Raw genomic sequence first — 27,201 nt, 5'->3', positions numbered from 1 at the left:
TATGGCACTCAATCAAAGCCACTTCAGGCCATTTCCACACACTTCAATAAAAACTCCCACTCTTTCTTTCTCTCTTTTTCTCTCTCTCCCCCCTTTCTCCTGTCTCTGTGTCTGAGGATACAGTCTCTCCTTGATGGAGGTTTCACCGTTCTGTGCTTGGTTTGTTCCAGCACATGTGGTATCAAACCGACCTACATGGGTGCAATAAAGCAAACAGTCCGCAGTCCCTCCCTGACAGACTAATTTGAACAAATTCTCAAATTGCGCCCCAAATTGAAAGCACATTGCAGATAGGGTGGCCATCGCGTATAAAAATCTGGATAAGTGACCAACTATGGGGCCAAAATAATGCACAGGCAACCACCCTTATTACTGTTCGCAGCTGGAGACAGAGATTCAGATATGTGCAGAATGTCTTGCTGGCATGTGCATTTATTATATTACTCCCTGTGTATGACTAAGAGTAATCAGACAGGTGTGTGATGTTACTGTTAGCTTATAGCCGCAGGGAGGGGAAATGTCCATGCCCTTCTCTGGCCTACAGTGAACAAGCTTAATGACACTGAAGAATGTTAATCAGAGTTTCAATAAACCGACCCAAAAGTAACACACATGGTGTACACAGATGTGTATGAAATGATTCCAGCTCGTCGAGGACGGACCGTCGTCGGGTTAGGAAGAGAGTGGAGGGGGGAGGATGGGAGAGGGTGAGGCATCAGACTGCCTGTAATCACTAAAAACGTCCAGGGCCTGCCTCTCCCTCTCCTTGTATATGTGTGTCTGAGTCTGAACCGAGAGCTCGGCTCCGCTCCAGCTCCAGCTCTCCTCGTGAGTGAAGCCAGTGGTCTGCATTCTGGATGGGCTAGCTCCTTGTCTGTGATTGTGTTTGTTTGTGCTGCAGGGGGAAAGAGATCATCTTCAGTTTCCAGGATAAATCCTGGAAGCTCTCCACCCTCTTCCGACGTCGTGCCTTTACTAACACAGTTCCTCCCACCTCAACCCGAGCCCCACTCCCAATATATGCCCTAGTGCTGCTCATTTCTCAAAAGGCCTGCCACTGGTCAGCCAGACACGGGACGAGGAGAGAGCATTTGTCTCATGGCTTGGGAAGGGGTCCAAAGCAATTTCAATGGCCGAGCGGAGGATTCCGAAACATCTCTTCTGTTTCCAAAACACACAACAACTAAATCAAAAGAATTGTGGTGGGGGGAGGAGACGCAGTGCAGCACGCCTAAGCCAGGCTAAGTCCCGCAGCAACCGTTCCTAATGAAAACTGCTCTGCAGAGAGGGCGCGGTGGTGGTCCATCAGACACACAGAGCCTCCAGTCCATGCTGCATTGTAACACAATGGGGCTGTTATACTCACGGCAGCCATCCCCATTCCCTGGACCCAGACGCCACGCACAGCACAGAGAAAACTGTTGACACCCACGGAATACATTTCCCATTACATTACAGCAAGACCCATCACAATTTTTAAGAGAAATGTTTAACCATTAGCAAACCATTTGGGGCTCCACCCAAATGGTGGAGTTTTGCAGCCGCAGCTGCTATTCTTGCAGTACAGTGAAAACAGCAGAGGATAACCCTCATACATACAGTAGAGGGTGAGATATATTTACTGGTTTACTTAAATAACTGATCTTATGGATGGCCTCCAACATTATGGCTTAGTATGTTTTGTGATGGTCATCCATCAACTCCATACAATGCAGTGGATGTCTATAAAACCTGAACTATACAGCACAGCACAGAATGGTACACAGTCCAGATGACCTGTACACGATGCCAGATGCTGCCTGTCCTCCTGATATCTTGCTTATAGATGGCATTTGCATTATGGTGCAGAGAAACCTTGTTTCTTTACAACCGTGTCTCGCTGCCAAAACATGCGAGGCCGTAATGTACAAAAGGCCTTCCAATTAATCAGCAAAGCTGCCTCCATTGTATATTACAGATACACTTCCTATGCTCTGCTGAACACATAGACCTCACTTACTCGCGTGATTCCTGAGGCAATGCACATGGGCTTCATCTTACTGTGGCATATGTGGAGTAAGGCACTCCTAAGTGGAGGGAGAACGGGTTACAGTCCAGAGATGACGGTTATATACAGGGAAAAAACTCTTAAGTCCTGGCTGCAATGGCTGTATGTGCCAAGGCCTGCGGGGTGACCATTTTGGAGAAATGGGGTCCAGGTTTCCAATAAGGCTGTATCATTGTCTGGCGACTGTAAAACGATGACTATGGTGACAAAACACAGTGAGTCATCTTATTCCCCTTGGTTTGGAATTCTTACCCTCAGTTGACATCCAAAAACAGGGGCGATGGGCTGAGAAACAGACTAAAAAGTCTGTGCTATTAAAGCCTCCTCTACTCTATTTGAAAAACCAATCCAGGCAAAATACCAATGTAAAAAATGACAAACGGGTAAACTGCATTTTCTGGCATTCTCAAATACCCGGGTGAGCAAGACTGGATGTACAGTATGTCAATGTGAGACTGTAGTACAAACTGGCTAATGGAAGAGACAGAGATCTTCTGTTTTGTCAACTTATCACTGTTTGTTACCACATTGAGAACAAAGATCACTAACAAACTACAGTTCTACACCTCTATGATCCATCAGACATATACCGAACAAAGATATAAACACAACATACAACAATTTCAAAGAGTTTACTGAGTTACAGTTCATATAAGGAAATCAGTTAATTTAATCTATGGATTTCATATGACTGGGAATGCAGGTATGCATCTGTTGGTCAAAGATAGATACCTCAAAAAAGGTAGGGGGTGTGGATCAGAAAACCAGTCAGTATCTGGTGTGACCACCATCTATCTGCCTTATGCAGCACGACACATCTCCTTCGCATAGAGTTGATCAGGCTGTTGATTGTGGCCTGTGAAATGTTGTCCAACTTCTATTCAATGGCTGTGTGAAGTTGTGGGATATTGGCGGGAACTGGAACACGCTGTCGTACATGTCAATCCAGAGCATCCCAAATATGCTCAATGGGTGACATGTCTGGTGACTATGCAGGCCATGGAATAACTGGGACATCAGCTTTCAGAAATTGTATACAGATTCTTGCGACATGGGGCCGTCCATTATCATGGTGAAACATGAGTTGATTAGAGAGTACGAAGACACGACAATGGCCCTCAAGATCTCATCACGGTATCTCTGTGCAGTCAAATTGCTATCGATAAAATTCATTGTCCATAGCTTAAGCCTGCCCATTGCATAATCCCACTCCCACCATCGGGCACTCTGTTCATAACGTTGACATCAGCAAACCCCTCGCCCACACAACGCCATACACGTGGACTGTGGTTGTGAGGCTGGTTGAACGTCCTGCCAAATTCTCTAAAACGACATTGGAGGTGGCTTATGGTAGAGAAATTAACATTAAATTATCTGGCAACAGCTCTGGTGGACATTCCTGCAGTCAGCACGCCAATTGCATGCTCCCTCAAAACTTGAGACATCTATGGCATTGTGTTGTGTGACAAAACTGCAAATTTTAGAGTGGCCTTTTATTGTCCCCAGCATAAGGTGCACCTGTGTAATGATCATGCTGTTTAATCATCTTCTTGATATGCCACACCTGTCAGGTGGATGGATTATCTTGGCAAAGAAGAAGTGCTCACTAACAGGGATGTAAACAAATTTGAGTACAACATTTTGTAGAAATAAGGTTTTTGTGCATATGGAACATTTCTGTGATCTTTTATTTTTGCTGGGACCAACACTTTGCATGTTGCATTTATATTTTTGTTCAGTTTAGATCAACTAAAATGGCTGCCAGAACTTACTTTCCCTGAGATAATTGAGATGAGAGAGCAGGACTTCAGCGTTGTACATGGTGGTGAGTCGGAGGAAGTCGTCCTTGCTCATCTTACACAGTTCCTTGCCGTCTGTGTTTTGGAGCATGGCCGTGTCCATCTCCAGCAGGCCGTACTCCTTGATGGCCCACTCTAGCCACTGGCGGACATGATCCTGAGACCACAGCGATGGATCTGGTGGAAGACAAGGGGACAGGGGTAATGTAAACACCACTTGACAATCTACTCTTTTCACAGTGATTGAGAATGCAATTCAAGTTTTAGTCTCATAATTACTTCAAAATTATGGCTAATGTATCCATCTGTTATTGTCACTTGTTTATTTATCTAGTTATTCATTCATCTATCTTTCAATTCATTTATGTGACCCATCCTTTCCCAGATTGTGTAGCCTATGTAATCATACACCTGCATCTATTCTACAGTATATCTGATGTACCATAAATCTCTTCCAAGACTGACAGAGAGAGAATGTTTCCCAAAGAATGTATCCCTCATAAATAACACTGTAATATGTGAATCAATTAGCTAATGTAAAGAGCTCTTTGACTGAACAGACCTCTGTTGCCTCTATGTGTTTAGTCATGCTCCCATGAGTAAGCTAAAACATTACTAACAAAAGCATCAAAGATCCTTCACCCATGACCCAGCTAAATAGATCTGGGGCTAATAAAAACATTTCTACGACATCAGAAAATGAATGCCAATTGAGAGCCTGTTTACACGCCCTCCATCTGACTATGATGAAAAACTACTGAGAAATAAACATTTCTCACAGCCTGGAATGGAGAGTCATATAACTTGTAGGTCTAGTTTATGAACAATTAATAACACGAGAAATAAAATAAAAACAATATGTAATTTTTGTTCATTATAAAGAAATACCACATGGTTTGTATCATAGAAGTCATTGTTACCTGCGGGGACGATCACTCTCCTCTCATTGGTAGTCATGTTGGGGGGCGGAGCATTCTTCTCATCCATGTAGCTTCCGTAACTCATCTGAGATGTGTCGTTGCCCCCCACCAGCTTATTGCATTTACCCCCCACAGTGCAGTCCACTGGGGACTCCCTGCACACACACACAGTGTCGGTGTCAGGGAGAGACAAGACATCTTTATATTGTCTCAAAGCGTGTATTAAAGGGCGATGAAAATGTTTTGAAATATAGACAACCACTGGGCCAATGGAGTGGAGCTAGAGAGCCCAATGGAATGTAAGTGTCACTTTCTGCAGGTGGCCAAAAATCATATCTAACTGTGCACAAGCAATTGTTATGATCAACTGTCCTTTTGAATCTAGACTAATCTAGAGAACATCAACTCTAATCAGCAGAGATTAAGACATACAGGGACAAGACATAAAACCTGGAGTCTAGTGCAATGGACTTTGCATACTGCCGAACATACCTGGATCCATTGATGTGGTCATACTCTCTCTTGACATTGACTCGGACTGGCTGGTTAATCCACTCTTGCTGAGGGGGTAATGGGTTGATTTTGTGGGGCTGGACGTAGTCCTGTGTGCCAGATGCAGTCATGTCTGTCTTGGGTAGAGGGGCAGCAGCAGCGTAAGGAGGCTCGAACAGGGACTGGTCTTCACTCACCACTGACAGTGCCTCCTGCAGGCCAGAGGAACAACAGGTTATAGTGGGGCTCCTCTAGAACAACAGAGAGAACCTGTGATCTCACAACTTCAATCTCTCACTTGTTGTAGACACATTTTGTTTAGAGTAATTATGTGCAGTTATGTCTCATATCACAATCTGGCATCCTAAGTGGTTTGTGTATAGAGCAATTGGGCCTATTTAGCAACTACAGCTTCCTGTTGATGTTACCATGACTTCAAACATGACTACAATTCGGATGACTACTACACACAACAAGATCTAGTCTGAGTTTTCCTTCCACAGAGAAGGAACGGCAGCTGAAGACTCAACAGAATCAGCGATGGGGTCAGCTCTACATTGACCCTAGTGCAGTGGCTCTGCTGGAGCAATGTACGCTTATTAAAGAAAATAAACGTCTCCACTGGAACACTCTGTCTGTGTCCACGTGTTCCGTCTCATGCCTGGTAACTGATGCATGGAATACATATCAGATCTATCATTGTCAGAGATGTATATGGGCTAATGGGAATACAATACTTGCTATTCCAATGATGTGACATACAATAACCTATACACAGAGCCAAAGAGCTGTAGAGTATGTATGAGATATTCAGGTAAATGGCTCTGGCTGTATAGACTGGGGCAGCCTCTTAGCTAAATCAGTTTTAAACCCTTTGTTTACTATTAAATAAGGAGTTGGTGAAGCCTGCCTTGCCTCACCTTTGTCAATTAATCATTTTAATGAAACAAAGCAGCAGCAACAGAGACAAACTGATCTAGTCATTAAAGTTAAGCCATTTCAAGGATTATGCTCACGTCTGACACACATCTGATCTGATAGCATCTGATGTCACCGATTAGACAGAGATATCTGTAATCCTGAGGGATTAAAGATATGTTCAAAGATAACATACTAGATCAAGACAATGATGTGCCATTAACACACAGTTCTTCCCCTGGCGAACAACAAAGTATGTACGCATCAAAACACGTCTGACTTTGTTCATGAAATAGCAAACATGGATTAAAAAGGCGAGTTTTGCTACATTTCAATGAGTCCTAACAAGTGAAAAAGTGAAGCAGAGTTTGCCTGGGGACTGAAGTTCCAGTGATACATACAGTGGCCAGTCTGCTGTTTACAGCCTGTGTACTCATTTCCTGAGGTGTCTATCTTGGGACAGGGTTTTCTATCTTCACCGCTAATCAGAAGAATACACATATTATATTCATGTACAGTACGTTTCAGCAAACTAATGCTACAAAGTACATTCACTAACACTGACTGTATGTGTCTGTGATGTGCCAAAGGTTCCAAACTGACCAAGGTGACAGCTTTTGAGGCCATTCATTGGGAGTCATCAGTCAAACCATCATACTGTAGCTGGACACTGGCAGTCTGGCAGCCATATACCCTATCAGAGTGGTTTATACGGCAGCTGGCCAGGGCAGTGGATTATATGTTGAGAGCAGTGAGGGAATGTGCAGCTCTGCTATTATGGCTGTTGCACATTACATTTACACTGACATATCAGCCCCTGCCATGTAATCCATGATTGGCAAGTGGCATGTGCCGATCAAGATTACAGGTTTTAAAAATAGTGTGAATGTATGCACTTCCAAACAGTCTAACACACCACTCTGAGTCTATTTGGTATGTGTGTTCTGTATCAGTGTGGAACACACACACCGCCTATGGTATGGGTGGGACAGAGATACAGTTAATTGATCTACATTTGTCTCTTCTGAACATCTTGTGCCAACAACCCTTCCCATGTAGGTTATTCAAGTAGCCTACCATTTTTTTTCTCAGGGAACAATGATAACCTCACTCCAAGTCTTGCTTTCTCTAAATTATTTACTGTACATGTCCATCATTAAATGGTACATATAGTGCCATTATCATCTCAAAATAGTGTAATGTTGTTCACCACCCTCATTCATAAACTAACAGATCTTTCTAAACTCTTCTTGGGAAACTGACAGTGGAAGCTGCCACGTGCCTGGGTCACCACAGATGCTTTACAGTCAAACAGCCTGCCTGCAAATGCATCAAGTCGTGTTTTTTTTAAAGGGTAGCGCACTGTGCGCCAGTGCCCAGTGCGCTACTTCCAGACTGCACGGGTCTATGTTGTTGTCCACACACCCATCAGCATCGTTGCGTTCAGGGTGCATTCCTGTCCTTTGTTTGAGGAGGAAAGGGAAACCTGTCAGGAAACCAGATTGTGTAGAACAGGAAGCCCCCCCCCCCCCCCTTTTTTTTAATGACTAAAGTCTGAATACAGTTAGTAGTCAATCAAATATACACACAGAGACATACACAGTCCTGATACATGTATAATAATGAGTTATTATTGTTGTTATAGTATTGTCATCATTACATGATAATTTAGGATAATATAAACAATCATTTCACAAGGCCTACATTTTTCTATTTTACATGTTTGAGTATTAAACAATCACAAACCAGTCGGGTGAGAATGATTTAATATAAATTAAACTTTTCTGTGCAGTCAACGCTTATACTGTTCAAAAACTTACACCACACCCAGCCGCCACTTCAACCACACAAACCAGCTTCTTTCAACCAGCAAAGAAAACACACTGACAGACAATATGTTTACATGGCTATTATAATACTCCAGTTCGTTGGAAATAGGAGCAGAATAACTTGGCCATGTCTACAGGACAATCGGCCATGTCTACTCAAACTCAAGACACAATACCGTGGTGCGAAATGCAGGGACCTAACCATCAAACATCTGCATAGCAATGCATCTGGAATTTCACTACCGGAGGCTGCATGGCTAACCGAAGACCGCGCTTGAATACCCGTCCCTTAAAACTAAAATATGCACTCTCCCAGTAATGAATTACTTTTGTGTTCAATATAAGCATAAATACCCAGGTAAGCATGTGAGCCTTTTGTTAATAGTGAATTACAAGGAGATGCGCAGTTTTCGCTTCTCAATCACCCCGTGATATTTCCAAATTACATTTTGGCCATTGACAAGGCTACTAAAAATCGCAAATGTTCCACACTCTTTTTACAACCGAAAATATGCGTATAAAATCTATGGTTTTACGCACGGATTGTACTTCCTTGTATATCCTGAAAAATAAACGACATGAACCACCAAAACACCATCATTAACGTTTTGAACCATGAACTGTGAGAGGATCCCAGTCATCCTGCTCTACTATTGCGCAGCCACTTCTTTGACACATCATACATTACTTGACAAAGAACGCACGTTCATCTAACAGTACAGCCATATATCGCCTACATATTGCTTAATCCCGCCTCATCACTATATCAACTGGAGAAATATAATTTCCCTACATTTTGTTATATAAATACATACTTTTCACTGAATAAAATAAGCACTTTGTTTAATTCCAGACGTGAGTCTACGCGCTCGTATCCAACAAAATCTTCTTTTCACTTTCAGAGTTTCCTAAAGGAAAAGGAAACTTCGGGATAAAGAGGAAAATAGAAGGACATCTGGTTACCGATTTCGGATCAAAATAAAAAGCCGTTCATTGCCCAACATTGTAGGCTACTACTCACAGACATAGCAACTCATGCTAAAAGGAGGCGCAACTCCGAAAAGCAAAGCTCTCACAAACTCGTACACCCCGTCCTCCACCCTTACCTTAATAGTTCCGTCCATTTTGCGCAATTTTCAGCGGACCCCAACAATATTCCAAACATGACACGCTCCTGAATTAATTCCAGCCCCCGATATATCTCAGAGAGAAAGAGACAGTTAACCGGATGTTTTTTTTCCTCTACATTTGGGAAGGGAAGTCACCGCTTTTGAGAAGGAAGCTATGTGTGTCACTGCAAGCCCTGCCTTCATTGCAGTTCCAAAAAGCAGGATACTTGTCACAAAGAGATAAGCAGGGAAAACAATTGCGTGTTCCCCCCTGTTAATGTTTTTACTCGGAAACTTTTACTGAATGGTTGCCAGCGATATGCATATGTTGTTGTAGGCTACATTTGTGTATTTTTGTTAAATTTACTTGCCAATGAAAAAGTTATAATTTAAACCCCTTATAGGCTGTTATGTGATTGCAAATATGTTTTATAATCTCCGTATGTATTGCTTTAATGCAATGCGTGAAAAATGTTTCCACAATTCTGATTTTACTGTAGCCCAAATCATTCCCAACTCTATTAACTTCTTATATTCACGTTTCCACTGCGAGATAGATATATAAAACAGAGTTTCACTTTCAAAGCAGACAGATGTTTTCCTCGAGAGTGCTGATGAAATGAACTGCAAATCAAACCAAGAGGAATACGAACTTGAACTACCTGTGCCAAGGGTTGTTGCGATCTAGGCTACTCTTTGTTATAGCCTTCCAAGCCTCTGTGAAGTTTTCCTAATAAAACCCAAGCACGCAGCGCCCCAGAGGCATAATATCAAGGTCTGTTCTACACGTGTGAGTCTGCATCAAACACAGGACGGAATGATAATGGATTGTATATTTCCAAATATTGCTAAGGGGATCCCCGTCTCTTAATATGTTTGGAGTTTAGTTAATGAGTAAATGTGTATGCGTTTCGTTAAAGTAATGATGAAGTGTACCTACTCCCATGTTATGTTATTACATTGTTATTATATTATTATAGGCTTCTATTGTTATTTTGATTGTTGTTGTTGTTGTTATTATTATTAGTATTATTATTATTAGACCTAGGCTATAGTTGAACTACTTTCTTAGGCTACTGGACCCATGGACAAAAATCCCCAGTCCCCATCCCCAACAATTTTTCCTCTACATTTGGAAATTGTCCTTGTCAGTTCATACACAATTTCAGCGCAGATGCTAGACATGGAGCCAGCCCTGAACGTGACCAGACCAATAGGGCTCTGCCTGGGGGAGCGGCCAGGCCACAGAGCGGCCAAACGGAGCCTGCGACGCTGCGACTGACAGACTGGCCGGCCTGTCTGCTCTCGACTTGGGGGTCTGTTGGGGGAGAGGCCCCCTCTATACCACCACATCTGGATCCTGCTTGGGGTCAAGGCTTCTCCTGCCTGAGGCCAGTTCAGCCTCATGTAATTAAGGGAGACACCTTGTTTAACTATTTAGTGGCCGTTACATTTTCTTATTCAACATTCCTGTTTTGGTTTTGAATTGGATTTAGGCCGAATGAATGTCATGGTATACTATTCATTATAAACTGGGTGGTTCGAGGACTGAATGGTGATTGGCTGACAGCCGTGGTATATCAGACCGTAGGGTATGACAAAACATTTACTTGTACTGCTCTAATTACGTTGGTAACCAGTTTATAATAGCAATAATGCACCTCGGAGGTTTGTGGTATATGGGCAATATACCACGGCTAAAAAGGTCTGTATCCAGGCACTCCGCAATACCACACCCCCTCGTGCGTTATTGCGTAATTATAGATTCCAACCATTTTAGGCCCGTTTGCAATAGCAGAGGGCATTGGTATGGCTTAGCGTTTTGAAAATAATAAATGTTTATTATTTGTGATAGCCTGTTGACTAGTAGGCCTATAGTGAATGACTGTCATTTTATGGGCCATATAAGTAGGCCTATTTCAAATATGCCTACTACCCAGTAAAATGCAAACAAAATATTCTGTGATTCGTTGACACCTGAGGTTACTTCAGGTATAATGTGACCAAATTCTGAAATCACTTAGCACTATTGATTGAGTTGGTCACAGAGCCACAGTAACCGAGGCAAATCGCTAACAATCTAAAGACTAAGTCAGAGCAGGCTATAGATAATCAATTTATTCACTCCATTACGCACGGAACATGCATGCTTATGCAAAGAGAGTGGTAACAAATATTTTCTGAGGCCAATAAACAGATGCAAGTTGGTTTTTACAGCGAACCACAGAACATCTGACTTGACGCTGAAATCGGACAGCCAGGCATTTCCTACCACGAGCTGTGGGAAGCCATAGCACCTCCATTGGACAATACAATAAGTGGGTGGACAGCACTTGGGTTAGTTTCAGTTTATGCTCATCGTGAATTTATAGCACTTCACAACTTCACATGCTTACAAATGTTCAATAATAGCCGATTAGGCCTAAACGTCTCCATTATGTTACCAAATGATCCAAGGCTAAATGATGACGGTGATCATTATGTCGGTATTATTATAGGTTTTCATTTTAATAATTAGGCAAGATTATTAACCTACTGAAAGAGGCCTATGTTTATTTTATTCGTGAACAAATATTAATTCATAAAAGACAAAAGAAATGACATTAGGCCTAGGCCTACAGGTAGTCTGTTGTGACTTCTATAAATTCATTTATGTGACAAACGTTTTAGGCGGCCTATTATTCTAACCACTACATAGACATAGATATGGATCGGCCATTTAAGATTGTTCATTAGACTTGAGAGTTCTGGTATGCCCCTTCTCTTTCTCGGGCAAAAATAAAGCCCAAGTAAAAATACTCAGCAAACAAGACCGAACGTTCTGGTCCCTTGCTCCGGGCCATAATTAATTTGAGATGTATTTTTATTGGAGAGCTCGAGTCTCGCCTGGCCTTAATCAAACAAAACCAATGCTAGACCATGAAGCAGAATATTTCTTACAAATTTGTCTTGAGGCGTGCCTGGTTCACATTCTGAACAATCAATATCTTCCCCCAAATGCAAAATAATTCAGTGAAGGTTTAGATTAAAACGAGGGCAATGTGATATTCATTGACCTGACGAACTTTGTGTTCAATATGGGTTGTTTAAGCAATGGTAAACATTCAATGGTTAACCAAAGAACACTTTACACAGGTTCCTGGATTTGTTTCCCCGTCATTGACTTATTGTCTTATTTAGGGAGCAGAAAGGCTAATTTCAAAGCATATTTTCTCCTCAAACATTCCTTGCTGTTCAAGTCTCCCAAAACAAATCGGTAATTGTTCAGAGAACTCAAGCAGTGTGGCCAGTGAAACTTTCTGCAGAGCGCTACAAACGGTATGGATGTATGAAAAGTGCCCTTATATGCAAAGGGAAATAAGTCGACAAAGCATAACAAGTCACTCTTGGAATATTTTGAGTATAAAGATATTATGAACGGCTTGACTAAGCACAAATGTTCATTTTCTTAACCATACAGGCTCCGCCTATATGCAATTGGTCTTCGACCAATGATCTATGACAGAAAGACATGGCATCACATTTCCTATAATATTTTATTACAGCCAGATTCCGATAGCCTACGGAAATGTTGATGTGTTATGGTGAGCACTCAATGACAAGTAGGCATACATTCCCATAATACATGGCGACTGCACTTACACTGATAGTTTCTTAAACTTAGGTTATGGCATGTCGTGGATTGTGCAGTTTAATATAGACTATAAGATTAACAATGGGAATGCATATTTCGTTTCCACAAATCGTCCCAAGGCCTATAAATTGTCAGGTTGCAGGAATTCCACGCTGTACCACGTGATTCAAGGCATAGAGTTTTAAACGTGAAAACCAGATGTCCACTATTTGCTTTGTTTACATTCTTTGAGACTGTGGCGGAGAGAGAAAAAAACTGCATGATGTCAAATATAACAATGTGCTATAACGGTCCCGCACTGAAGGCAAAGACATTAAATGAATCGTGATGTCCAGACAAATGAACAGAATCACATTATACAGTAGGCTACCATAAAATGTTTGAATGCAGGCCTATTCTTGCATAACGGTTATAACAGGGTAACAACAACCGAACAGAGAGAGACAATTGTGACAAGATTTAATATACCTATCATATTAGGCCTAGGGTATGCTTACCGATAGCTATTTAAAGAATGACAAGAAGATGGTCATTATTCACAAAGGATCATCATGAATAGAAAATTAGGGAGGACCCAGACCGTCCAGCAAAATGACCTGCTCGAAGAGAAGAGGTTGTCTTACCTTGACGTAAGACGAAGTGTCAGGCACGGTCTGAAACATGTTCATGGAACCGAGAGGGTCGAGAGGTCTTCAACAGTGTTCCACGGGCCCTGGGGAGAGGAGAGGTATATTAGCACAAAAAAAGGGAAAAACTGAATAAGAGCAATATATCCTAAAATAATAAGGCAATAAAATAATTATAACAACACAAATAAATATAATAGTAAAACATAGTAATCATATGCTAATAATGTACACAATAATTATATTAGTTGGCTAATGTGCCCAATAATACTATTTATAATAATTATAGGCATATTGATCATCAATTGTGGTTCAATGCAGACGAAAATAATCAATAATGTAATAACAATGTAATGACAAATAAAGCTTATAGTGTGGGGAATAATAAATATTATGTCATGGAAATATGTCATATCTAAATAGTTATGATAGCTATGTCTGTCTGATTGGTGGAAGAATGACTCAGCTTCCTATTGGTAAAGAGCTATAGTATAGGCTAGACTAACACTGGAATCACAAACTCTCCCGCCCACTCCTTCAGTAATGCATTTGACCATCAACAACCTTTCTTCATGATGCACTAATATCCACACATCCGGTATTCAAGCTTCATTCATCCATTAACTCATACTTCATTGATTCTTTTGCTAGCTCATTTTTTAATGTTCAATTAAATAACTTGTATTTTCAGGGCCCCATGCAAATTTTTGTGAATTTTCAATGGCAGTGATACCTCCTGAAAATCTTCTCCTCCGGCTAATAGTTCCGTTTTCTGCACTCTGGTTGTTATCACATTAGTTTTGTTTTGATCTTTTTTTCTATTCGCCCTCAAGTTAAATTAATTATTTATGTATAGGCCTAGCCTCAGGCCACACATTAAATTAAATAAACAATTTGAAAACCTTTTTACTTTCGGAAGCCTTTTGCTATTGTTCATGTTGATGTGATATCAGGGTAAGTTATTGACAAAGTTATCAAAAACCAACACAGCTCGAGATCTCCGGAGCGCGCCAGGAGCGCCTTGCGGTTTTATGAATTGCGTTCTATTCTGTGAAAGCACTTCCACCAAAATATATAGTAGGTTCAGATTTGGTTCATAGGCCCACTGTAAATTGTTGGACTCAGGCTTGGTTCATTCAGCCGTATGGCCGTCCGTGCACTGCTGTTTCCTTCACATATTTAGTGGCACAATGATAATCTAATAACCAGTCACATATTCGCATCCATAATACCACTGTTCATGATTACTGGAAACACTACCATGGTAGAATGACTTTACCTTGCTCGATAGACAACTCAGGTGGAGAGGCAGGGCAGCAGATCCCAAACCCCAACCTTCACTACGTTTCTCCCTAAAGCTTACCACATATTGAAACACTTTTCTCTTTAATAAGTGCAGCTTACAGTCTAGGGTGAAAGGGCAGCTCGAAGACGATGTCTTTGGCCGTTCCCTCAGTGTGGAATTATTGCAACATTTAACATTCCTAACATCAAGCAAATTACACTGAGACAAACACTGGTCTCCAAAAACAGAACGAGTGAATAATGACTACTTTTTACTTGATGTCAATGCAAAGATTGCAGCCATAGACATTAATTTCGATTCATCCGTTGACAGGAGACACTCACTGTCACTGTGAAAACTGGGAATAACGAAAGGTAAGGTAGCACTCGTCAATATAGGCCTACAATACATGGCGCATGGGCCCCTAAAACAACAGCGGCATTATGTTTAAAATCACCACATAGCAAAAATACGATGAAAACCAACGGATGGACCACTACACATCCAGAATTCATGTTATAGCAATCTCTAAATAAGTAAATATGAAACACACGAACTGACTAGTGTGTGATCAGATATTTTATAGCCCACACTCACATATTTTATGGAATACTTTCAAGTTTGGCTGAAATGATTTGGTTATTGAATTTCTGCCGCATCACCTCGGCTACTGATATATTATCTAAGGGGCTTATGATCGTGGCACTATTGATAATTGTTGGTGACCACAATTTTTTTATTTTCAGCTTCTGCAGGCAAACGTTAGGCTCGCCTCATAAAGTTTCCCAAATGCATCCAATTTCTAAACGGTAAAAGAGCATAGAATTCTGCATCTGTAGCCAATTAGGCGACTCAAGTCTCAGGAGGACTGTTGAATAACTGCAGTGGCTTTCCTCCGAGACAGCCCGTGGGCTGAAAGCCTCTAGTGTTACATTTTAAGCATCTTACCTTGCACAAGCGCGTGCTGTCATCCATCATAAATGAGAACGAACTGATTTCCCCTAATCTATGCACTTTTTCTAACCACAGTTCTCACTCATCTAGAAACCTTGAAAGCGAGTTATATTAGGGCAAACCAAAACACATTTCGAAAACAAACTTGTGAACGAAAAAAAAAGAAGTCATTTTTATCGGATGATAGCCCGAAAAGCATTTATTTAAGCTAAATGAAACCAGATCCGAAGACTGGCATGGGATCTTGATAAATTAGATAGTTTTATGAAAAGGCAGGCTACATGAATCTAGAATTAGTAACACAACAGTGAATTGATTTATGGTCACCAAACATTCTGTATGCACAGGTTTGTGGATGGTTAGAAAAGACAACGAGTCGCAATCTTACAAATGGAATTTCCTCACCCACCTGTCGTTATGTTGTCAGTCGTCTATTCTTTCAGTTGAATTATTCCCCAATTGAAATGATTTGTCCCGTCTATTCAAAGTCGGTACCATGGATGACAGTAAGTTATTTTTAGAAGGCGTACGCAGGGTGTATGAATGAGAACCTTAACCTTAAGAGAGCCGCCAGTCGGCAACCAATTGGAAGAGAGCGAAAAACTTCTCGTTGCGTTTAGTGTGAGAGGGAGCCGGAGTTGCAAGTCAACTGAACCATGAAATAAGGGTAATCTAGAAGACATAGGAACAGCACCATAAAAAAAAGCAGGTCCTTTGAAATTTGAAAAAGACTACGGCTTAATGTCCTTCCGCCCTCCTTTCGTAAGCTATTGATTAAATAGTGGCATTTTTACACACCTGTCCATGCAGGCTATGTGTATGTTATGGATAGAACAGGAAATCGAATTAACTTTTTTACAAAAGTTAAATAAAATGCTTTATCAAAATAAATATCATGCCAACTTTGAAACCACAAATTATATTTTATTGATATCATCCCTATGAAACAGTTTCTGTTGTTTAACATCATGTTATTTCACAAACAAAAAGTGCTAACATCATGTCTGATGGAATACGTTTTCCTCCCCTTCACGCATTTACAACAGTGCAGGCCCATTTCATTAAATGCCAATCCATTAGAAAAAAATATCAGAATTTCTCAGATTTTACTTTGGAATGTATCTCCAGCAAAGCAGATATTCCTTGGGGCATATATTTTTTCATGCTCCATCGCCCCCTCCTGTGATAGTTCCCGCCCAGCAGGAATAACTGCAGCAATAGCAGGATCCACTCTTCACGGCCTCGTGACAGAAACACGCGTCTCCAGTGAGAGTCTTTCCTGTTCAGTTGACCCCACTCAGTTCACCAACTTCCTTTCCTACACAGTGCCCTTATCCTCCACCCAATAGTCACTAATAGGATGTTGGGCAATTCACAGTGAAAAAAGTTGCCCAAGCACTGGATTTTACAGCCTCGTCAAGGTCGCAGCACCACCCCAACATTAACATGTGTGAAAATGGCACGTTTCTATGTTTTTTAGTAAAAAAATGTGAGGAAGATAAGTGTTTGCAATGACATCATCTGTGTGCAAAACATTACTGAAAACATTGAAATGTGCATTTTCACATACTGATTATACAAAACATTAAGAACACTTGCTCTTTCCATAACATAGACTGACCAGCAATGTTCCCTCTAAACTGCATGCGTGGCACACACTAGATTGAACTTCACTCAACTTTCTAGAGTTTTCCCCTTTAGTTAACACTATCAATGTTTCGCTCAACTGTGAGAATTGTGCTTGAATCAACGCAATATTAGCCACTTTCAATGTAACATTCCGAAACAAAATGAACTATGCTAGACTTAGTATGGAAAACTAACTGTGGGAGAGCTACAGTAGGCGATATGCAAATAGCCATTGCCATAAATGGATCTGTGCAATTCACTTTGAATTGCTGTTTATAGACCTTTTTCCAGTACACAACACACTGACATATTAGCGGCAGTAAGAAAGCCATCGCCATCAGAAACCCATTCAACATAGCCTAGATTTAAATTTTCATTAGATAAAAACAACTTTTTGGGTTCTCATATGCTTACAATTATGTTTTGATTCTTGCTTGAACAGTCACTAAGATTATATTTGGTTGTGATATTTGCAAAATAACTATTTTGAATGCAGCAGTTGTTAGCTGAATGCTAATGCTCATTGATATAGGCTGTAGCAAAAGATAGCCAAAGAGCCATTTTACTGGTTGAAGTTTAAGTATTTTTTAAGTATAATGCAATTGATTTGCAAGGATGACAAACACATTTTATTAAGCAGGACATTCATACGAGCCTTAAAATCCAATTATAATCCAAAAGTAGTGTGAAATGCACTCATAAGCAACATGTAAATATATATATTTTTTTGCTGGCGTTCTATTAGAACTACCCTTTGTTCTGCCACCAACTTGCACATCGCCCATCGCCCTTTGCAAAGACAGAAATGGGTCTATATGATCAACAACAAAAAGTAACGATTGATGGCCAGAGAACTGCTTGAGTGGGGCATTCGCGAGTAGATGCGCTTCTTTTGATATCAAAGTGAGAGCTGCATGTACACACCTGTGCACATTTGTTCATATTCTTTGCTAGTTATTGAGTTATTAGCCCAACCATAGCTAATTTCTAGGCAACAATGGGGGGAGTGGTTGCTTCCTATAAGAGCCCACATTTTGTAAAAATGTTTTTCCCTTTAATGTCTATTCTGGTCTGTAGCTGAATGAAAGCACATTTAAGGTTTGGTTGTCTGGATTGATTGCTGCCAAAATACTTGTTCAATGTTGGTTACCACCACATGACCTTCATATAGGATGGTTGGTTTACTTTCAGGATGTGGTTATGTTGGAGTTATCCACTGCCCAGGTGAATAAAGCCAAACATACTACTCTGGAAATGTGTGAAGTAGCTGCTTCAGAAATCTCTCATTTGCTGGACAATGTGCAGGTGTGGGATAAAATGGCTTTTCTTGATGTTGTTATACTGGTCATAAATCTAACTTTTTATTTCATTGTACTGTTGTATTTTTATATATTTTTATATATATATATATATATATATATATATATATTTATTTTTTATATATATGTTATGTGTTGACACAGGTTGGGGATGAGGTGGGGCCATCAGGGGTATGTTTGGGATGGGAGGTAGGGTTATTAAAAAAGGGGGGCCATTTTACTGTCTTGTATTGATTGCATTGCCTTTGTGACACAATAAAAACAATTGTTCACAAAAAAGAAAAACCATAGTAATGCTAATCTGATGTTAAATCAGAGAGATGCCATCCAATCTGCCTTCCAATCTAACTTCAGAAAGTTTCCAAGAAAAACAACCTCACAGTTACCATTGATTAGATTTGGATTCAATTGTAAGCTAGTTGTGCACCTGAGGATGGTCATTGTGGTGTTACAGTTACATGATCTGCATATTTTCAATTGTTACAGTAGCTAGGCTTTAGCTTTCTCTTTGTATCTCTTGGCTCTAGCCATTCACTCTGTCTTGCTCTGCAAGAAACATGTCTTCAATCAGGTCTGTGCCACATCTCCATTTCACTGGCAGGCCATGGCCCCCTGACTGGTGTTAACATCATGGGTTGTTCCAGAGTTCTACACCCTCTCCTGGGATTTCACCAAAACAGTTGTGTTTAGGACTTTGTGGCAGCAATGTCGTACAGACAGCTCTGTTTACATCGACTGGAGTAAATTAAGTCTCTTACTGACTCTGAACTGTAATTGGGTATTTATTTAGTTGGAGGAGCTACCAGGAGAGATCATCTGGAGATGGAGATAGCTCCCATTGCAGCCCTGTTTTTAACTCCTCGGGGGCAGAGAAAATGGGAGTGTGGCACCAGGCAAGGCAAGGCAGGGCGGAATATGACATATTTTCACGGTAGCTCCCGTCAAGCCCAGATGCAGCGCAGTTAAACCCAAAGACCCGTGACTTCTGGGGAAGGGAGTTCTGGTCCTAGGAGAGGGGTAAGGAGGGAGTGGGTGGGGGTGGAGGGGGGCTTATGGACTATGAGTAGAGAAGACTATAGTCTCATCATTCGTCTTTTCATAAAAGACTGTTACAGTTGAATGTCTAGAAGAAGAATCCTCCAGATTCATGGTATGTAATATAAATTCATAGATGACGAGAGGAAAATGCCTCCATCAATCCCACCCTGTGTAAACAGAGGCACGCTAACGTGTGTCATATTAATTTGCAGGGGGAAGTATTAAATTAAAGCGCTGCACTCTTTTCATGAGGCAACCGTTTATGAAGGTAATTGCATCCCTATAAATTAACGGGCCACCTGATGTGTTGCCACTCATCACGCTCTGAGAATATCAATAATACACCCTCTTTGACCTCATGGAGGCACAAGCAGTCCCTTATATGACGGCCTCGCTGGCTTCGGCTCGAGGGTTATCTTTCAGACAGCACTTTGGGAAAGGACCTATGAAGCTTTAGATAAAAATTTGGCGTGGAGACAAAATACATGCTCTCATTATAAACAACATGTTCTGCTATCCGTTTAATCAAAATCCCTGAAAGGATGTGTGTGTGTGGTGAATACATGCCTTACCATTGTTTCACCACACCTTCAACGTGTATCCCCTTTGTAATCAAATAGTATTTATCCTGTGTGTTTATGTTTCTCTGTTTGAGTACAAAAGTGCAAAGAATGCTGACATTCTTCCTTACTGCAAATGGGAACCAAGGTGCTGCTTACTTTACACACTTACTAAAAATATAAAAACTCAAGGGGATTTATCCCTGTATAAACTACATGGGAATGAAATAAAGCCTTCAAAAAGGCATATACTCCATGAAAAAAAGAGGGAGCGAGCAGTAGAGAGTACTACCACTTAGAAAGCCTAAATCATCCCTGGAATATAAATCTACTGACCGCTCATCATTCTACAGCATTTTAAAAAGCACTTAAAGAAAAACACAGGCTGAAATGAATATGCTGTCACCTCTCATTTTGGTCTAACTGCTTTGCTCCTTAAGAAGTGTGTTGTTCCCTGAAAGGCGGTTGAAGGCGGTAGGGCTCTCAGGTTTACCGTGCCATGCATTCTCAGGGATTTACTTTGAGGCCCCCGTCCCCCCCAGACATGTCTGACAGCCTGAACTCTCTCGATGTGGGCTGTTTACCAGACTACAAAAATCATTCATCTGTGCTTTCAGACGGTCAAATCTGGATCTAATAAACAAACCCACTACTGATCTCCCTCTTTTAGGAGTTATTACAACCTCAGACCACTAGAGGGCTCTCTGGTCCAAGCTAGAGCAACTCACCTAGCTTAGTGTTGTAACCATTTTACAAAGCATTTTGAAGAGAAAAAGCAGTCCTAAGACGTGCAATTATAGATGTGAACAATATGTTCAGTTTCATTGGCAGATCTGCACGAGACTTGACAAGAAATTAGTATATCCTACTACGCCTTTATCCTTTCACTTATTATACCCCAAAATACAGACATCTGCTATACTTTAGTGAAGTATTCTAAAACTAAAACAAGTCAAGTGCTGAAATTAGGTATCTGACTCAACTTCAACATGAAAAGAAAGTGTATTTGTTTCCTATCTGACATCTTTAGAAGGTTGAGCTGTTAATGAACCAAAAGATAACAATGTTACAAAGCAGAGCTTCCCACCTCTCTCTCTCTCTCTCTCTCTCTCTCTCTCTCTCTGTCTCTCTCGCTCTCTCTCTCTCTTCCCCCAGTTCGCCTGCAGTACTAACAAATGTGTGAAATGGTAAACAGACGCTGCAGTTTACTGATGCCAAGCCAGCCAGACAGCCAGGCCGCAACAACAACACACATTCTACCAGAAGACAAGACTTCAAAGAGGAGATAGAGAAAGAGAGAGAGAGAAATACAAATTCCATCTAGACACCGTTGACCTAGGGCACACAAAAAACGATACCTACCTCGGCCTTAACATCAGCACCACAGGTAACGTCCACAAAGCTGTGAACGATCTGAGAGACAAGGCAAGTAGGGCTTTCTAGGCCATCAAAGGAACATAAAATTCGACATAACAATTAGGATCTGGCCAAAAAATCCTTGAATAAGTTATAGAACCCATTGCCCTTTACGGTTGTGAGGACTGGGGTCCACTCACCAATCAAGAATTCACAAAATGGGACAAACACCAAATTGTTTTTTTAACGTTGTACATCCTATCCTCCGTGTACAATATAAAACCCAAAATAATGCATGTAGAGCAGAATTAGTATGATACATGATACCCACTAATTATCAAAATCCAGATATCAGCCTTTAAGTTCTACAACCAACTAAAAGGAAGCGATTCCCAAACCTTCCATAACAAAGCCATCACCTACAGTGAGATGAACCAAGAGAAGAGTCCTCTCAGCAAGCTGGTACTGGGGCTCTGTTCACAGACACAAACAGACCCCACAGAGCTCCAGGACAGCAATATAATTACACCCAAACAAATACTGAGAAAACAAAAGGATAATTACTTGACACATTGGAAAGAATTAACCAAAAAAACTGAGCAAACTGGAATGCTATTTCGCCAGACCACTATGACTGACCAAAAATTAAGGAAAGCTTTGACTATTTACATACTCACATTTTGATAAACTCTCATATCTATTGGGTGAAATACCACAGTGTGCCATCACAGCAGCAAGATTTGTGACCTGTTGCCACAAGAAAAGGGCAACCAGTGAAGAACAAACACCATTGTAAATAAAACCCATATTTATTTACTTTCCCTTTTGTAGTTTATATTCTTGCACATTGTTACAACACTGTACATAGCCATAATGTAACATTTGACATGTCTCTATTCTTTTTAAACTTTTGAGTGGAATGTTTACAGTTCATTTCAATTTTGTTTATTATCTATTTTACTTGCTTTGGCAATGTAATATGCCAATAAAGCCCTTTGAATTGAATTGAGAGAGAGAGAGACAAACCAATTAGGATCTGGCTAAAAATACTTGAATCAGTTCTAAAACCCATTGCCCTTCATGGTTGTGAGGTCTGGGGTCCGCTCACCAACCAAGAATTCACAAAATGGGACAAACACCAAATTGAGACTCTGCATGCAGAATTCTGCAAAAATATCCTCAGTGTACAATGTAAAACACCAAATAATGCATGCAGAGCAGAATTAGGCCGATACCCGCTAAGTATGAAAATCCAGAAAAGAGACGTTAAATTCTACAACCACCTAAAAGGAAGCGTTCCCAAACCATCCAAAACAAAGCCATCACCTACAAAGCAATTAACCTGGAGAAGTGCCCCCTAAGCAAGCTGGTCCTGGGGCTCTGTTCAGAAACACAAACAGACCCCACAGAGCTTCAGGACAGCAAAACAATTAGACCCAACCAAATCATGAGAAAACAAAAAGATAATTACTTGACACATTGGAAAGAATTAACAAAAAACAGAGCAAACTAGAATGCTATTTGTCCCTAAGCAGAGAGTACACAGTGGCAGAATGCCTGACCACTGTGACTGACCTAAACTTAAGGAAAGCTTTGACTATGTACAGACTCAATGAGCATAGCCTTGCTATTGAGATAGGCCGCCGTAGGAAGACCTGGCTTTCAAGAGAAGCCAGTCTACGTGCACACTGCCCTCAAAATGAGGTGGAATCTGAGCTGCACTTCCTAACCCTCCTGCCAAATGTATGACCATATTAGAGGCACATATTTCCCTCAGATTACCCAGATACACAAACAATTCGAAAACAAACCCAATTTTGATCAACTCCCATATCTATTGGGTGAAATACCACAGTGTGCCATCACAGCAGCAAGATTTGTGACCTTTTGCCACAAGAAAAGGGCAACCAGTGAAGAACAAACACCATTGTACTGTAAATACAACCCATATTTATGTTGATTTTTTCTCCCTTTTGTACTATTTGCACATAATATGACATTTTTTATGTCTTTATTCTTTTGGAACCTTTGTGAGTGTAATGTATACTGTACATTTTTATTGTTTATTTCACTTTTGTTTATTATCTAGTTCACTTGCTTTGGCAGTGTTAACATATGTGTCCCATGCCTATAAAGCCCTTAAATTGAATTGAATTGAGAGAGAGAGAGGTTGCGTTTGTGTGCAATTGTGAGGGAAGTGCCCCAAACGCCTGGGCAAAACCACTGCGTTCATGCCTGCCTCTTATAGAGACAGTGTCAGTGTCATCATATGTGTATCTGGTGAATAAAGTGTTAACATATGGTGCTTTTCTCTGGGTCTGACTGTAAGACAAGTTGAAGCCAGCAGGTGGCCATACTAGTTCTTATAATGGGCTTTGTGTACATTAAGACAATGTATTCAGCACTGTGTTTGATCATAGCCACTTTAGTCATTTGGTGTAAAAAAAACAAAAATCCTATATTAAATTGTTTTTGGGAAAGATAAATAGACTCAAATGTGGAAAATGCCTGAATCAAAGTAATTATTTCAGCTTGATCAGGTCTCATGAAAAACATGTTTATCCAAATGTAATCTGCCACTTGAAACAGTACTGCACTTCTTCACTTTGTCATGCTACTGAGAGGACCGGCTGAGAAATGGCCGTAGTGTGGCGTTCCACTGATAGAGGGCACAGTTGAGCTTTGGAACAAACTGAGAACCTCATGTAAGTCTATTCACCATTAGTATGCTAGTAACCAGAGGAGAGCAACCAGAGTAACAAGAGTAACCATTTTAAGTAATAAAGAAATTGACTGCAATGAATTGGAACAAACATACTATGGACCAACTTCCAAAACATTTAGACTTTGAATAATTTGTGCAGGGTGACAACTGATATGATTGACATGAGAGAAGAATCCAATCTTACTGGGTCTGTTTAGTTTCCAATAGCAGAGACATAGGGTTAGAGTTGAGGACCAAACATGCCCAGAGATCAGAGTTCAGAGTTTGGTCACAGGTTTTCTTGATAGTCAGTGTTATGACATACTGTATGGAAATGGAGACCTCCTGCATATACATGCAGTTGTGAATATAGCATTTAGAAGACTAAGTAAGACTCAACAAGGTAATCACCTACAATATACAGGTCACTGTCAAAATAATGGAAACACTTGAGTAAACGACAGATACAAAGTATACTGAAAGCAGGTGCTTCTACACAGGTGTGGTTCCTGAGTTAATTAAGCAATTAACATCCCATCATGCTTAGGGTCATGTATAAAAATGCTGGGCAGCCCCTTATTTTAGCTACCATGGCTATGCCTCCATAGGATGACAATACCGCCATTCACAGGGCAAGAGTAGTCACTAAATTGTTTGATGAGCATGAAAACGATGTAAACGATATGCCATTGCCGTCTCAGTTACCAGATCACAACTCAATTGAACCCAGAAATGTCCTTCTGGAGTGGCGCCTGAGACAGCGTTTTGCACCTCAATCAACAAAACACCAAATGGTGGAATTTCTCTTGAAAGAATGGTGTCACATCCCTTCGATTGAGTTTCAGACACTTGTTGAATCTATGCCAAGGTGCATTAAAGCTGTTCTGGCTTGTGGTGGTCCAAAGCCCTATTAAGACACTTTCTGTTGGTGTTTCCTTTATTTTGTCAGTTACCTGTATGTTCACAAACATAAAACAGTTAACATGTACAGAATAAAGGTACATGATGTACCTAGTGGTGTGCTGACAGTAACTGTTGGGCCCCCTTGGCCCCCACAGACAGTTCTGGTGGTGAGGGTGAGCAGGCAGAATTATGAGAGGCCTAGATTAAACATAGACAGAGAACAAACCACAATGACACCAACACTGATAACAACACTCTGAGTCTTCACAATCAGCAACAGGGCAGGAGAGAGAAAAAGTAATGGCCCATGCCTAAACCACACAAAAACAACATGGGACACTATGGAACACAAACATTTTACTATCTCATCCTGGAATATATAAGGTCTGAGGTCATCTGCCTTTGGCCTAAAATTCAGAAATACAGACATTGCCATCCTGCAAGAAACATGGTCCAGAGGAGATGGACCCACTGGTTGCCCTCTTTGGTTACAGAGAGCTGGTAGTCCCATCCACCAAACTACCAGGTGTTACACAGGGATGAGACTCAGGGGGTATGCTAATTTGGTATAGATCAGACTTAACCCATTCCATTAAATTAATCAAAACAAGAACAGTTTACATTTGGCTAGAAATGAAAATGGAAATAATCTCAACAGAGACTAGAATCCCCATACTTTTATGAAGATAGCTTCTCCATCCTAGAGGAGGAGCTTAACTGTTTCTAGGCCCAGGGACATGTACAAGTCTGTGGTCACCTAAACACCAGAACTGGACAAGAACCTAACACCCTCAGCACACAGGGGGACAAGCACCTACCTGGAGGTGACACCATTCCCTCCCAAATATGCCCATCTAGACACAACTACGACAAAACAACCAATAAACATGGGTCACAACTCTTGCAGCTCTGTTGCACGCTGGGTCAGTAAATAGTCAATGGTAGGCTTTGAGGGGACTCTTACGGTAGGTACACCTACAACTCATCCCTTGGCAGTAGTGTTGTAAATTACTTTATCACTGACCTCAACCCAGAGTCTCTCAGAGTGTTCACGGTCAGCCAACTAACACCCCTATCAGACCATAGCAAAATCACAATCTACTTGAAAAGATCAATACTCAACCATGAGGCATTGAAGACGAACAAACTGCAAGTTATTAAAAAATGCAATAGATGGAAGGAGGGTAGTGTAGACAACCGACCAAAAAACAGTTGGCCAACAAATACAATCGATCCTAGATAACTTCCTGGACAAAATATTTTCCTGCAATAGTGAAGGTGTAAACTTAGCAGTAGAAAGCCTGAGCAGTTTATTTGACCTATCAGCTAATATATCAAATAAATACAATTCTAGCAGAAAACCTAAGAAAACTAACAATGAGAAATGGTTTGATGAAGAATGCAAAAACCTAGAAAGAAATTCAGAAACCTATCCAACCAAAAACACAGAGACCCCAAAAACCAGAACCTGTGCCTTCACAATGGGAAAACACTAAAACAGCACAGAAATACACTAAGAAAAGAAGAAGGAACAACATTTCAGAAAACAGCTCAATGTGATTGAAGAATACATGGAATCAAATCACTTCTGGGAAAATTGAAACACACTAAAAAAACAACAACACGAAGAGCTATCTATCCAAAATTGGGATGTATGGATAAACCACTTCTCCAACTTTTTTGGCCATATACAGTTGAAGTTGGAAGTTTACATACACTTAGGGTAGAGTCATTAAAACTAGTTTTTCAACCACTCCACAAATGTCTTGTTAACAAACTATAGTTTTGTCAAGTCGGTTAGGACATCTACATTGTGCATGACACAAGTAATTCTTCCAACAATTGATTACAGATTATTTCACTTATAATTCACTGTATCACAATTCCTGTGGTTCAGAAGTTTACATACACTAAGTTGACTGTGCCTTTAAACAGCTTGGAAAATTCCAGAAAATTATGTCATGGCTTTAGAAACTTCTGATAGGCTAATTGACATCATTTGAGTCAATTGGAGATGTACCTGTGGATGTATTTCAAGGCCTTCTTACTCAGTGCCTCTTTGATTGACATCATGGGAAA

At 40.7% G+C, this 27,201-nt stretch overlaps 1 protein-coding gene across 5 annotated transcripts in view; it reads right to left on the bottom strand.

Moving 5' to 3' along the window:
- LOC106581097 (Friend leukemia integration 1 transcription factor) overlaps positions 1-16,373 on the bottom strand; it is a 31,049-nt gene extending 14,676 nt beyond the window's left edge. Inside the window, exons 1-5 of one of the 5 annotated variants that reach the window (XM_014162823.3) lie at positions 16,023-16,373; positions 13,372-13,460; positions 5,259-5,470; positions 4,767-4,921; positions 3,820-4,023 (exon numbers count right to left, since the gene is read on the bottom strand). In XM_014162823.3, the coding sequence (XP_014018298.2) occupies positions 3,820-4,023; positions 4,767-4,921; positions 5,259-5,470; positions 13,372-13,416 (616 nt within the window). In that variant the 5' untranslated portion in view covers positions 13,417-13,460; positions 16,023-16,373. The other 4 variants (XM_082966688.1, XM_014162814.3, XM_014162815.3 and 1 more) reach the window with 4 other exon arrangements.
- Positions 16,374-27,201: the final 10,828 nt, after the last annotated feature.

Source organism: Salmo salar, chromosome 20, assembly GCF_965601325.2.
Source record: "Salmo salar chromosome 20, fSalSal1, whole genome shotgun sequence".
Classification (NCBI taxonomy): domain Eukaryota; kingdom Metazoa; phylum Chordata; class Actinopteri; order Salmoniformes; family Salmonidae; genus Salmo; species Salmo salar.
Note: the sequence above shows the minus strand (reverse complement) of the source record. Positions and strands in the feature narration are given on the sequence as shown.